At 60.0% G+C, this 13,213-nt stretch overlaps 2 protein-coding genes across 4 annotated transcripts in view; one reads left to right on the top strand and one right to left on the bottom strand.

Annotated features, from left to right (window-relative positions):
• AP2A2 (adaptor related protein complex 2 subunit alpha 2) overlaps positions 1 to 9,011 on the top strand; it is a 46,113-nt gene extending 37,102 nt beyond the window's left edge. For all 3 annotated transcript variants that reach the window (XM_036295833.1, XM_036295832.1, XM_036295834.1), the window contains exons 15-22: positions 2,414 to 2,574; positions 3,322 to 3,404; positions 5,469 to 5,558; positions 6,245 to 6,368; positions 7,648 to 7,764; positions 7,849 to 7,918; positions 8,005 to 8,139; positions 8,708 to 9,011. In XM_036295833.1, the coding sequence (XP_036151726.1) occupies positions 2,414 to 2,574; positions 3,322 to 3,404; positions 5,469 to 5,558; positions 6,245 to 6,368; positions 7,648 to 7,764; positions 7,849 to 7,918; positions 8,005 to 8,139; positions 8,708 to 8,785 (858 nt within the window). In that variant the 3' untranslated portion in view covers positions 8,786 to 9,011. The remainder of the gene's footprint in view (positions 1 to 2,413; positions 2,575 to 3,321; positions 3,405 to 5,468; positions 5,559 to 6,244; positions 6,369 to 7,647; positions 7,765 to 7,848; positions 7,919 to 8,004; positions 8,140 to 8,707) is intronic.
• A 2,018-nt stretch (positions 9,012 to 11,029) lies between these two features.
• MUC6 (mucin 6, oligomeric mucus/gel-forming) overlaps positions 11,030 to 13,213 on the bottom strand; it is a 28,075-nt gene continuing 25,891 nt past the window's right edge. The window contains exons 48-50 of the mRNA XM_036295551.1: positions 12,368 to 12,406; positions 11,879 to 11,981; positions 11,030 to 11,598 (exon numbers count right to left, since the gene is read on the bottom strand). Coding sequence (XP_036151444.1) covers positions 11,403 to 11,598; positions 11,879 to 11,981; positions 12,368 to 12,406 — 338 coding nt within the window. The 3' untranslated portion in view covers positions 11,030 to 11,402. The remainder of the gene's footprint in view (positions 11,599 to 11,878; positions 11,982 to 12,367; positions 12,407 to 13,213) is intronic.

Genomic DNA, 13,213 nt, shown 5'->3' with positions numbered 1-13,213 from the left:
CCCATGGGCTTCTCTTCAATCCGTGCCTTTGACCTTGTCCTGGGGCCTGCAGTGAACCGAACCTAGGGCAGCGCAGGGCTCCTGACGCCGCTTGGGAAGGGGTCACAGAGGTCGTCCTGCTGCCAGAGACATCAGTGGTGTGGTTTGTGGTAGTTCCCACGCGGGTTTGCTGATGAGCTGCGGTTCCCGTAGAGACAGCAGCAGCCCGGCCTGCACAGAGGGGCTGTGTCTGAAGGAAGACTCACCGTGAAGGGTGGGGTGTGGGTGGGGTGCACAGGAGGTGGAGTGAGGGACCCCTTCCGGCTGCCGTCCAGGAGAACCGCGAAGGAAGGCGGGCTATGGGGGAGCAGGTGCCTCCTTTCTGTCCAGCAGCTCTGCGGGCGGAGTGCTCGAGGCAGCACGGGAAATGGGCCTGAACGCATGGACCATTGTCATGGGTCTTTCTTACTTGACTTTTGAGATGTGCATGTGCCTTTCGGCCACCCTGTTTGCCCAGCTAACGCCCAGGATGCAGTGGCCTGGGGTCTAGGCTCGATGCTTGGTGCGTATGGGAATCCGAGGGAGTTAGCAGTGAGCTCCACTTTGAAAACGGAACCCTGACAAGATGCAATATGCACGGGGGTCAGGGGGCAGAGGGCCTCTTCCTGGTCAGTTCAGTGCATTTTACTTTATGTATTTGTTTGTTTTTATTCTCATCCCAGGATGTATGTTTATTGATTTTAGAGGGAGGGAAGGGAGAGAGAAACATCAATGTGAGAGAGAAACATCGGTTGCCTCCTGTGCCGGTCGCACTGGGGAGCGAACCCATAACCTTTTGGTTATGGGACGCTGCTCCACCCAACTGAGCCACCCGGCGAGGGCCGTGGGCTGCTTTTTGCTGTTGTAATTCTTTACTGTCAGAGTGAGCAGGAGTGACTTGTGCAGACTGGGGCCCGATGGGCTCCCTGAGGATCTGCCGTCCCAAGGAGACGCGGGGGAAGGCTGTGGCCCTGCGCGCCCCGGGCCTCCCACGCGGCGGCCTGCCCCTGCCTGTTGCGGGCTCTGTGGGCTGTGTGTGACTCAACCGGACAGAAGGGGTTTCTACTGGGAAGGCACTGGCACTGTTTGGAGGAGCCAGCGGTGAAGCCCTACGGCAGCCGGCAGAGGGGGAGGCCCCATTCTGTCTGCAGGCGCGTGGTTCTCAGCCCAGCGCCAGGCTGCCCCTCCGCCCGTCCCCTCCTGGGGCACCGCGTGGCAGCAGCTGTCACAGGTGCCAGGAGGGTGGCCGTTCCATCCAGACCTCCCTGCACTGCAGACCTTTCTCATGCTCTTGACAGCTGCTCCGAGCGAGGAATCCAGTCTGTGCCCTCGGCCGGGAGCCCTCACCCCCGAGCCACCCATGCGCACTCTGCGGGATGTGCGTTCTGTAGCTTCCTCCTCCTGCAAGTAGAATTCACGTGTTTACCACCCGCCCCACAGGCAGTTCTGTACAAGTGCGGCACGGCTCTAACCTGACACGAAAGAGAAACGAGCAGTGTTTATGCAAACGTCGATTGCCACGCGTGAGTGCTGAGTGCGGCTGTGCCAGGCGGCGGGAGGTGGGCGAGGCCAGTGCTGGCGGCGCGCCCACGTGCTGCAGATGGAAGGGCTCCGTCCTCCTGCAGCTCTCGGCCGCCGCGCTCCCGGGAGGATGAGTCTGTTAAACCTGAGCAGAATGAGAGCGACAGCAGGCAAGGCCTCAGGATGTGGTCTCAGGTCCTGACAAACCGATTTGACCTCTGAGTGTCCAGTGGGACATTCTGGTTGCACAAGACGAGTGGCCAGGACGCAGTGGCTCACATCCCTGGTTCTTGCCGGTGACGTGGACCATCGGAACTCCACACGTTTGGCAGGCGGACACCCAGAGGTGCAGGTCGCAGGGCGAGCTCCCGCGAGTGAGCATGGGAGACCCTCACCCAGGCCCATGAATCAGTGTGAGAGCGTAGGGCGGCTTTGTTAGTCTTTGTCAAGGTTCAGAGCATTTTCTTAAAGGTTTGTTCTGTGGCTGTGCTGTACCTTCTCCCGGAGACAGCAGCATAACGGTGGCCTGGGCACGCGGGCGGCTCCTCTCCAGCGGGCAGTGTGCCTGGGGTTGCTGCTCTGGGCACACATTGCTATTGATCTCTTCCAGGACATTTTTCCAGAGCTGTTTTCACTCAGATGACTTTGTGGGAAAAGGTGGGGTACTTCTGTTATGTGACGTGGGACTCGTTTGCACCATGTGATGGTCTCAGGCCTGAGTCTGGGGCAGTCGCATCCCAGAAGCGGCCACAGCCTGCACCTACCTGCCCGCACCACACAGCCCAGTGGCCGCCGTGGGAGGGCGTGGCACTGCCCAGCTGGCCTCTGAGTGCCCAGAGGCTCCGCGCTGACCCTCTTCTTCCCTGTTTTCCAGTCCACGCCTTCTCCGTCGGCAGACCTCCTGGGTCTGGGGGCTGTGCCCCCCGCGCCCGCAGGCCCACCCCCCTCCTCCGGCGGGCTGCTTGTGGACGTGTTCTCCGACTCGCCCTCTGCGGTTGCGCCTCTCGCTCCTGGCTCTGAGGACAACTTTGCCAGGTAGTTGATCTCCTGCTTCCCAAAGATAGGGACCCTGTCTGCCACCGACCTCTGACCCAGGCCTGGTGAGCAGGGCGGAGCGGGCAGAGGTCCTTCCTGCCAGGGCCCTCGCAGCGGAGTGAGGGCCTGCGGAGCTGGGCGGGCTTGCTGTGACCACCAGCTCACAGTGTCACTGGGGTTTACTTTAGAGGAGGCCGGAGCACTGGAGCTCCTCGGGGATGAGCACAAGTGAACTAACACTCACGTTGTTTTATCCCCTGATTCTGTGTAGTGTCGATACCATGTAGTGAGCAAAACCTCGGCTCTCCTGTGCAGTGCAAAGTAACCCTGCCTTGAGGAGCGGGGGAGGGAGGGGGAGGGGTGGGCCATGTTGTGGAGGGGGGCCGTCTGCGTTCCCATAGCCCAGGATGCTGAGGGTTGTCCCTGGATGGAGGTTGGTACTGGCTGTCCATCGGGAGGAGCTGTGGTCCAGCCTCGGTGTGGGCCTGGGACCTGCGGGAGGAGCAGCGGGGATTGTTGAGCAGAGGGAGGCAGAGGCCTGTCTCCGGTGCTCACTCCTGCTGCGGCGTCCCTGCCGTCTGCTCACCTTAATTCTCCGGAGGGCGCTCTGCATGGGTCCCTGGGAATATCGTCTGCTTTCCCTCCCTCTGTCCCTCAGTCCTTCTGGCCTCAGTGTCCACTGAACCCTCCATGAGAGCAAATCTTTGTGTGTGTGCTGAGCGACCCACATACTGTCCCTTTCCCCAGGTTTGTCTGTAAAAACAACGGTGTGTTGTTTGAAAACCAGCTGCTTCAGATTGGACTCAAGTCTGAATTCCGGCAGAATTTAGGTATGGGTTTTGATCACCTAATGCAAACTTCTCTCAGAGATTATGGGGAGGATATCTTCCCAAGTCACATGTCTGATAAGGTTTGGGTTGAGAATATGTAGGCACTTCAGCTCAGCAACAGACAGACAAGCAGCCTCGGGAAAGGTCGGGCAGGGACCAGACATTTCTCTCAGGGCGTGTGGGCGGCCGAAGGCACAGGGACAGGTGCTCCATGTCGCTAGTGATCAGAGACATGCAGTCAGAGCTGCCGGGAGTCCCCAGCTCATGCCCGTCAGAGTGGCCCCTGTCCCAGGGCCAGGACAGCCAGTGCTGGCGCGGACAGGAGAGGGAGCCACTGCAGCCACTGCGGGATCCAAAATTCAACAGGGTCACCCAGCCGGGTGGCTCAGCTGTTGGAGCGTCGTCCTGTACACCCAGAAACAGGTTGTGGGTTTGAGTCCCGGTCAGGTTTTGGGTTGGATCCCCAGGTGGGTGCGTACAGGAGACTACGGATCAATGTTTTTCTCTCTCTAACCCTCTCTCTCTAAAAATCAATAAACATATCCTCCAATGAGGATTAAAAAAGAGAAAACCAAATTAAATAGAACTTCCACATAACCCAGCAGTTCCACTCTTGGGTACACCCCCAAAAATTTGAAAGCAGGGTCTTGACAAGATGTGTGTACCCCATGCTCACAGCAGCATTAGTCACAGTAGCTAAAACATGGAGGCAGCCCGAGTGCCCGGGCCGGAGGGGAATGCACAGCGTGCAGTCCATCCACACACGGAGTCTCACTCTGCCTGAAAGAGGAGGGGCCCTGACACCTGCTGTAGGGCTGGACCATGAGGACGTTGTGCTGAGCGAGTCATCCAGACCCAGAGGGACAGGCCCTGTGTGACCCACTCAGAGGGGTCAGATCCAGAGAGATAGGAAGCGGGTGGTGGGTGATGGGCTCGGGAAGGGACGGGGAGTGAGTGTTTAATGGGCACCAAGTGTCCGTTTGGGAGGATGGCAAGTTCTGGAGAAGGTGGTGGTCGCGGCTGCACCACAGCGTGAATGTCTCATGCCTGAGCTGTGCACTTAGAGATGTGAAGGTGGTAAAAACAAGCGAAAGTGTGAGAAAAAGGAGAGAACCAGCACGCACTCCAGGCACCTGGGGGGTTGCCAGGACTCACACTGACACTGCAGTGAACATGGATGGCGACATTTTATTCTTGCTTCGATTCAGGTGTGAAATGGCCTCAGGGGCCTCCCTGGGTTTGGGTTGTTGATTTTCAAAAATATGTATATTTTTATTGATTACAGAGAGGAAGGGAGACGATTGAGAGAGAGAAACATCAAGGATCAGAGAGAACCATGGACCGGCTGCCTCTTGCATGCCCCCCACTGGGGATGGAGCCTGAAACCCAGGCATGTGCCCTGACCGGGAATGGAACCCTGCCCTCCTGGTTCATAGATCGACGCTCAACCACTGAGCCACATCGGCCGGGCTGGACTGTTGATTTTTTTTTTTTTTAAATATATTTTATTGATTTTTTACAGAGAGGAAGGGAGAGAGATAGAGAGTTAGAAACATCGATGAGAGAGAAACATCGATCAGCTGCCTCCTGCACATCTCCCACTGGAGATGTGCCCGCAACCCAGGTACATGCCCTTGACCGGAATCGAACCTGGGACCTTTCAGTCCGCAGGCCGACGCTCTATCCACTGAGCCAAACCAGTTCCGGCAGGACTGTTAATTTTTAAGTTGTGGGAGGAGCGATGCTGAACTGCTGTCTCTTTTGGGCGTTTGCAGCTCACTTTCTATTCGGAACTCAGAGGGTATAAAAATGTGTGCAGAGATTCGTGTAGGATCTCTGTCCTAAGGGCAGCATCTTAAATGTCTGCCACGTGAGTCCAGGCACCTGCAGTGGTGAGGTCCCCTGCTGGGGTGGCGCCCGGGTCCCTGCAGGGGGCGACGGCGCAGGCTGTGGGGCAGGGGGAGCCCAGCATGCGGCTGGGACTCCATTGGGGGTGGGGTTCTTGGTCTTTTTGTTCCTCCTCACGGTTGTGAAACGTGTTTGAGACGGACTGTTTCCTTCTAGGTCGCATGTTTATATTCTATGGGAATAAGACCTCCACGCAGTTCTTAAACTTCACTCCAACGCTGATCTGCTCAGATGACCTTCAGGCCAATATCCTTGGTTCCGCTTGCCCCTGACCCTGCCAGCAGCCCCTGGAGGGGAGCGGAGGGTTGTGAGCAAGGGTTTAAAAAAGTCAGAGTAAGAAGACATTCGTGGTGCTGCCCTCATCTCAGGGGATGCTCCCCCTCGACAGGCAGCGTCTACTCCTGGCTCACTTGCTTTGCTCTCCTGTGACATTGTTAGTCCCTCTGAGCTCTGGTGTCCTTCTCTGCGGGTCTCCGGGGCTGCTGCTGCCGGACACAGCGGGCCCACCACTTGCTGGGTGAGCTGGTGTCTGTTGAGATGGAGGCTTATCCCCCCAGAAAGCCAGCGATGTGGGAGCTCTTCCGGCCAGTATGGCGTCACCTTAGTGTCCACCGTGCTCCCTCCAGGAGGGCTGGCCGCATAGTGGTGGTGAGTAAGGCCCGGCTTGACCAGAGGGGCGGCTACCTGCTCACTTTTATCTTGAGACAAGTACATTTTAAATGTAGCCTGTCAAGGCGGTGTTTCAGAAGTCTTTAAAAATACTTGTACGTAGGTTCAACTCTACTAAAGGTTTCGTCCAACATCAGCATGAGCACCACTCTTCTGAGCCCCTTCTAGAAGGTCTCTTATTGCTGGGCTCCCCGGGCACGGGGAGCGCAGGCTGGTTTGGCCCGGAGCCACTTTGCTAGTTGAAATGGCCTTGACACGCACACACCTGAGCCTGCAGACCAAGCCCGTGGATCCGACAGTGGACGGGGGCGCGCAGGTGCAGCAGGTTGTCAACATCGAGTGTGTGTCGGACTTCACCGAAGCACCAGTTCTCAACATCCAGTTCAGGTGAGAGCCCAGGTGGGGCGCTGCTGGCTGGCGGGGTGTCCCAATCCTGGCGCTGACCTGGAGCTTGAGGGGCTGGGGCTCACCTGCACGCAGCTGTGTCCCTGGGAGCCATTCGTCCTTGCTCAGCTGCAACACCAGCTACAGAGGATGGAGGTGGGGGAGAGTGAGTCCAGACCCTGCGGTGCCTGCTGGCGTGTCAGCTGGGGCGGGACCAGCAGGTCCCCTGTGCCGCTGCAGGGGGGTGTCCCTCCAGGCCTCATCTGCTGTGAGTGCTTCTGCAGACACACTGTTTTGATTACCAAAAAGACCCACACTTATTTTTGGTGTTGTTACTGGTTCACTAGTGTTATTTTTCAGTGGCTACAATAGAGTGTATATGGTTGACCAGTTCACTGTTGAGTGTTTGTGAAGTTACATTTTTGGAAAGGCATGTATTTTTTAAATATATTTTTTTGATTTTTCACAGAGAGGAATGGAGAGAGATAGAGAGCCAGAAACATCGATGAGAGAGAAACATCGATCAGCCGCCTCCTGCACATCTCCTACTGGGGATGTGCCCGCAACCCAGGTACAATTTTTTTAAAAATATTTTTTTATTGACTTTCAGAGAAAGGGAGAGGGATAGAGATGTAAAGAAACATCGATGAGAGAAATGTCATCCATCGGCTGCCTCCTGCACGCTCCCCACAGGGGACTGAGCCCACTACCCGGGCATTTGCCCTAACCGGGAATTGAACCGGCGACCTCTTGGTTCCTGGGTCAACACTCAACCCCTGAGCTACACCCACGGGCATGGAAAAGCATATTTTCAAACATCAAATACACAGAGAACTGAAGATCGTATACTTTGTGGAATTGAGGGAAACAGGCACATTTTCTTTTCATGAAAAGAGGAAAAACCCGACACAATTTCAACTGACTTGCAGTTGTGGGCGTGGCCTGATGGGGAAAGTGAGGGGGTGGATGTCTTCGGGGGTGTCGCCTGCAGCGCTCGGCCAGAGCAGCACGGCCACCGCAGGACAGGTGCCCAGGAGCAGGCACGAGTGTGCGGTCCTCTCAGTGACAGTGCCCGGGCCAGGCCGAGCCACCCTCCAAATGCTGCCCCCTGTGGGCAGGACAGCCCCTCTAGCGGCTGGGTGGATGAGGCGCTGAGGCAGGAGCCCCCCACCTTGGACCACAGCCCTCTGTGCCTGGAGATGGGCAGGCAGGGGCTTGGCCCCCAGCTGAGTGGCAGTCCCCTGCTGCCCGCGGCTCTCCTCAGCACGTCTCTTGCTCGCAGGTATGGCGGAACCTTTCAGAATGTGTCCGTCAAGTTGCCCATCACACTCAACAAGTTTTTCCAGCCCACAGAAATGGCCTCCCAGGACTTCTTTCAGCGCTGGAAGCAGCTGAGCAGGTGAGCGGCCCCTGTGCGGGAGGGGGAGGGGCGGCTGGGCCTGTGGTCCCTCGGCGGAAGGTCTGACGCTGGTTTGTGTCTCAGTCCCCAGCAGGAGGTGCAGAACATTTTCAAGGCAAAGCATCCAATGGACACAGAAATCACCAAAGCCAAGGTGATGGCCTTGTTGGCGGTGCTCCCGGGGTGGCCCTGTGTCTACCTGCAGCCGCGGTGTCCCAGCTTCCCGTTTCCTTTGCACAGATTATTGGGTTTGGTTCCGCGCTCCTGGAAGAGGTCGATCCGAATCCTGCCAATTTTGTGGGAGCCGGGATCATCCACACCAGAACCACGCAGATCGGGTGCTTGTTGCGCTTGGAGCCGAACCTCCAGGCTCAGGTCAGCCTCTTGAGGACATGGCTGCCTCCACGGCGTGGCTTCAGGGTGTGGTTGCCACGGGGAGCCAGAGCCTAGTGTGGGGTCATGAGTGCCCAGGGGAACCCACCACCCTGCGCATGACACTCCCATCCCACCCGAAAATTCCACGGAGCCTGGCCGCCAGCTCCGCCTCCCCTCGAGGCAGTGCTGTGCCAGTCCTGGTGGCCTTCCTACTGACGGACCCCTGGGCGGTGTGGGGGCAGGGTTGCTACGGGTGCTCTGGGCAGGCCTTTGTGCAGACGGCGGGTGGGACGCAGTGAGGAGCGCGCTCACAGGCCCACATGTGGTTAGTGGGTGAGTAGCTGCCCCTACTCTCCAGGGGCTGGGATTGTCCCCCCCAGCAGCAGCTCCTGTGCACACCAGCACCTGCCACCTCATCCTTCCCGTCAGCTGTGGCCGAGAGTGTGATACGCTCGAGGTGCTAGAGCTTTGGGCCCCTCAGGAGGGCCAGGGCTGAGCGGGGAGTGCGAGGCGGTGCCCGGGCTGTGATGGCTGTGAACCTGGGCCCTGACCGGCCTCTCTGTTGCAGATGTACCGGCTCACGCTGCGGACGAGCAAGGAGACCGTCTCCCAGAGGCTGTGTGCGCTGCTGTCGGAGCAGTTCTAGCCCCGCGACTCCTCGCTCAGCCGCTGTCTGCACAGCTGCAGGCCCGCCAGCCTGCCTCGTCCCTCAGGGTGGACGGGATGGCGCAGTGTGAGGACAGAGGCTGAGCCTGCACCGCAGCCGGCCTGCCAGGTCAGGAGGGCGGCCCTGGGATCCGTTTTTATAGAAATCAGGACAGTTCTGTGGTTAAACCTACAAATTAAAGGGAAACTAGAAGTTTGAATGAAAATGGATAGTTTCTGGAACTTTTTCGTATACCACCGCTGTGCTGCTGCTCTGCTTCTCAGAGGCAGGTGGCAGTGTTTCGTCGTGGGGCTCAACCTGAACCAGGCATGTGCCTGTTGTGGGAGCCGCCAGGGCAGGAGCTACGTGATGAGGTCCCCATGTGGCCTGGCCCTGTGCTTGGGCCTTGCTTGGGGCCTTGCTTGGGCCCTGTGCTTGGGGCCGGAGCCCAGAGCACGCCAGCTGCCGTGCTGAGCCTGGCTCTCCCAGGGCAGGATTTGCGGTCTAGACGAGGGGACATCTGTTCTGCCTCCCCAACGTGCATCCCGCTGGGTTCAGCTCCCTTCCAGCACAGTGTTCCCAAGGGGGTTTGCAGTGCCGACTGACTGTGCGTGGGGAGGGTACGGGGGGCTCTAGAGGGTGTGTAGCTGACCTCACTCATCTTTGGGCTTCACCGTAGTGGCCAGGGACTGATTCCCATCTGTGATTGGAGGGTTAAATGTGACCAGCAGAGAAGATTCTAGAAGGCAAGCTGGTCTCTTCCCTTTTGGTAGCCTTGGGCTGTCAGCGCCGTTGTTCCTGGGTCATAATTGCAGCCAGTGTGGCTGGCATGGGCACAGGAGGGTGTCACCCTGCGCCACTCTCATCACTCAGCGCTGGTGGCGGTCACTCTGTCCTGGCCGCCAGCCTGCATGTGTGCACCCTGAGCTGCCACCCAGGAGCCCAGCCAGCCAGGGCCTCTGTTCTGCTTGGGGCTGGTGTGCAGAGGGTAGCAGCTCAGCTTGGTAGGTGGCACCTGAGGGCCTCGGAGGAGCCAGGGCTTGGTTGGTTTCCCAGTTTCCCAGCAGGCACTGGGCACCCCGAGAGGCGCCTCAGACCCCCATGAGCCTGTGCTGTGGTGTGGGTCCCGGGGAGGCAGAGGCACGGAGGCGCCCTCTGGGCCTGGGGCAGCCACACTGCAGACACCCCACCAACGTCAGTGTAGCCCCTGCGTGCATGCTCTGTGACCCACAGAGACCTGCGTAACCACCACCTCCGCGTGCGCCTCTGTGTCCAGGGGTCCTTGCAGGGACAGGAGTGGCCTTTTAGTTTCCCTTTAATTTGTAGGTTTAACCGCTGACGTGGCCGGCCACACAGTGATGCTCCTTGTGCGTCTGTTTAAGCTGCTGGCGGTGCGGGCGCTCCCGCACTGCCGTGTGGCCCGCCCGCCCACGGGGTTCTCCTGTGTCCGTCGGCGCCCTCCCTGAGCTACGCCTGGGCTAGTGCATTGTAGGAGGGAGCACCATGAAGTGTGCTCCTTCCAAGGGACAGTCAACACCAGGACCATGACAGGAACGTGTGTGCTGTCCCTGGAGGGACGGGAAGGTGGAGGGAAAGCCCCTGCCTGCAGCGGGAGGCCATTGACCCCCTGACACGGCAGGGCGCCGCCTTGGGTGGGTCGTCCTCCAGAGCAGCGGTCGCCAACCTTTCGGACCTCACAGACCACCAGTTGGCGGCCGCTGCTCCAGAGCGTGGCGGCCCGGCCACGGCAGAAGCTTAGGTGCGCTGGAGGTGATGTGCCTTTCGCTCTGCATGTGGCTTCAGGGTGTAAGGTTGAGCCTGTGGGGCCATCCTGCTGGGCCCCGCCCGGCCTTGCTCTCCTCTGGGCAGGACGTGTGGGGTAGTCTGCCGCCTGGAGGCCGCGGGTCTAAGGGTTCCTCCTGGGGAACAAGCCTCCAGAGCTCATGGGAGGGGTGACCCCACCACAGACTGGGAGCAGGATCCCACGGGAGGAGGGCTTCCCAGGAGAGTCCCGAGTGAGGGAGGGACCCTGGAGGTGGGCCCAAGGAGGGCGAGGGGCCTGTGGGGGTGGGTCCTGGCCGATGCAGCCTGGCCTCGTGGGGCAGGTGGGGTTGGGGTTCACGGGTGCCAAGGGGCATGGAGACGACAAGCAGAGCTCAGGTGGCTTCATGCCTTGACCAGGGCCAGTTTATTTGTCCTCTGTTCCCCGGGCTTGTCGGGCACGGCGCTGGGACACCCCTCCCCCGGGCGAGCTGTGTTGGTGGGCAGGCTGGTGCCCTCACTTCCCTTCCCGACTGCTCGGCCCCTCTCCTTGCTGCCTCTCCCCTGCCCATCATTGCCCTTCCTTGGGCCCCAGGGTCCGGTTGGGCAGGGCCGGGCAGCTTCCCTCTAAGGCTGGGAGGCAGTATGGACGATGGGTGGGCGTGTCCCGAAAGGCTTGTGTGGGGTGGGCCAGGGTCTGCGGGACCCCTGCCCGGTAGGCCCTTCCTGCAGGTGCCTGGATGAGCTGCACCCAGGGCTCTGAGGCCAGGCCTAGAAAGGGGCTGCCGGGCACAGCAAGCCGGGGAGGGGATGGGAGGGGGAGAGGGCTGGGCGCTGGGAGCGGTGCTTCATCCTCTCACCAGGGGGGCTGCCCCTGGTCTCTGCAGCGCCAGGGGCCACATGCGCAGCGTTTGAACACCTGCAGCGTGAGCACCAGCTGCTTGCCCGGTGCCCCAGGGTCTGGACAGGGCAGTACCAGCTGCTTCTCGTAGGAGCCAAGGGGGTGGCAGCAGCTGCAGAGGGTGTCCACTTGGTTGGTGTAGGCGTTGAAACTAAAGAATCCGCCGAAGGTACATGGTCAAGCCTGCGGCCTCGGGGAAGGATCCCCGTTCCTCCCCAACCACCCAGACAAGGGCAGACCCTGGCAGGGCCTTGGGGCGGGCCTCTTTGGTGACCTTCCCAGCTGTTGGAGGTCAGCTGCAAGGGTGGTTGAGATGCGGCAGGAGATCCTGGCTGGACCTGCCCGACCACCCCCTGGGAGCCTCTGCTGGGTAAGGCGGCTCCAAGCTCAGAGCCCAGCAGTAGATGGAGACCGCCCGGGTGACAGCTCACCTGGCTGAGGAGGCACAGACACCCTCGCAGCGGGTCACTGTCACGTTGGCTGTGCACCCCTGGTAAGTGAGCTCCTCCTCCAGCTCCCGCACTCGGCAGACCTCTGAGAAGTGGAGGCAGGAAGTGAGACGCCAGCCCCAGAGCCAGGTGACGGTGCTGCCCCCCCGGGGTCTGTGCCTGGCCCTCAGGAGGTGGGGCTGGGGGACCTGCGGGCTCTGGGCCTGGGCTCCTCAAGCCCTGTCTGTGTGGGACGCCGAGTGATGCCGGCCCAGGGAGCCAGGAGATGAGCCTGGGCCCCGTGGGGGCCGGTCGGCACTTACCTGGGCCCTACCTGTGCTGTCTCTCCTGCCCGAACCCCCCGGGTCTGACCTCACCCCGGGAATAAAGCCTGCTGGTCTCCCCCACGGTCCAGGGCTGTCTCGGGATGAGGCAGATTCCCACGCTGCTCCCCAGCCTCCCCAGCCACCTCCCCTCCCAGCTGATACCTACCTGCGGGCATAGGTGTGTCTGGTTGGCTGGGCTCAGAACCTGCAGGGGGGACGAGAAGAGGACATCAGTGTCACCATACGGGAGTTTCCTGCATGGCTGTGTGGTCCCTGAGTGGACCTATGAGCTTTGACCTGCACCTAGGCCGTTTCCCAGGAGAAATGTGTCACTGTGAACAGTCCTGCCTGGGGCTTGTGAGGGGAGCCCAGTCCAGGGTGTTCTGTGGAGGGAACACCCAAAAGGGAGGGGAGTGGCATCTCTGGAGGACAAGGTGGGTGCAGCTGGCCTGGGTGCAGAGGACAGAGTGGACACTGGAGGAGGCTGCAGGGCTGAGAGCGTGCTGCTAGTCCCAGCTCGGCCCTTAGTGGTCACCTGGGGTGAGGCATGGCCTACCAGCCTTTGCTTTGCTTTCTGCAGCCTCGGGGAAGGTGGGAATAGTTGCTCCCCAGACCCCTGCCAGCCCGAACCTCCTCTGAGCTCTGCAGGGGACAGCAGTGGAAGGCTGCTGAGCAGAGGGTCTCCTCAAAGGGAGGCCAGGACTGCAGGGGAAGGGGATCAATAGGGAAGGCCAGGTGTGCATTCCAGCCAGGTGCTGACAAGGGCGGGGCTTGGGTGGTTCCTCTTGTGGGGTTTTCTGAAGAGGTTCCAGGGGAGGAGGGAGGAGGAAGCTGGGGAAGAGGGAGAGAGGAACTGACACCCTGACAAGGAGAGTTGAGAATAGGTCCCAAGGGTGGGGGAACACAAGGCATAGGACAGGACAGAGCGCGGAGGTATGGGGAAGCATAGTGGAGGAGGTGAGACCCAGACCCCCAGAAGGCACAGCTGGGGACACCCAGAGCATACACCTGG

Source organism: Myotis myotis, unplaced genomic scaffold (genome assembly GCF_014108235.1).
Source record: "Myotis myotis isolate mMyoMyo1 unplaced genomic scaffold, mMyoMyo1.p scaffold_m19_p_27, whole genome shotgun sequence".
Lineage (NCBI taxonomy): Eukaryota > Metazoa > Chordata > Mammalia > Chiroptera > Vespertilionidae > Myotis > Myotis myotis.
The sequence above is the reverse complement of the archived record's forward strand: the minus strand, read 5'-3'. Positions and strand labels throughout refer to the sequence as shown.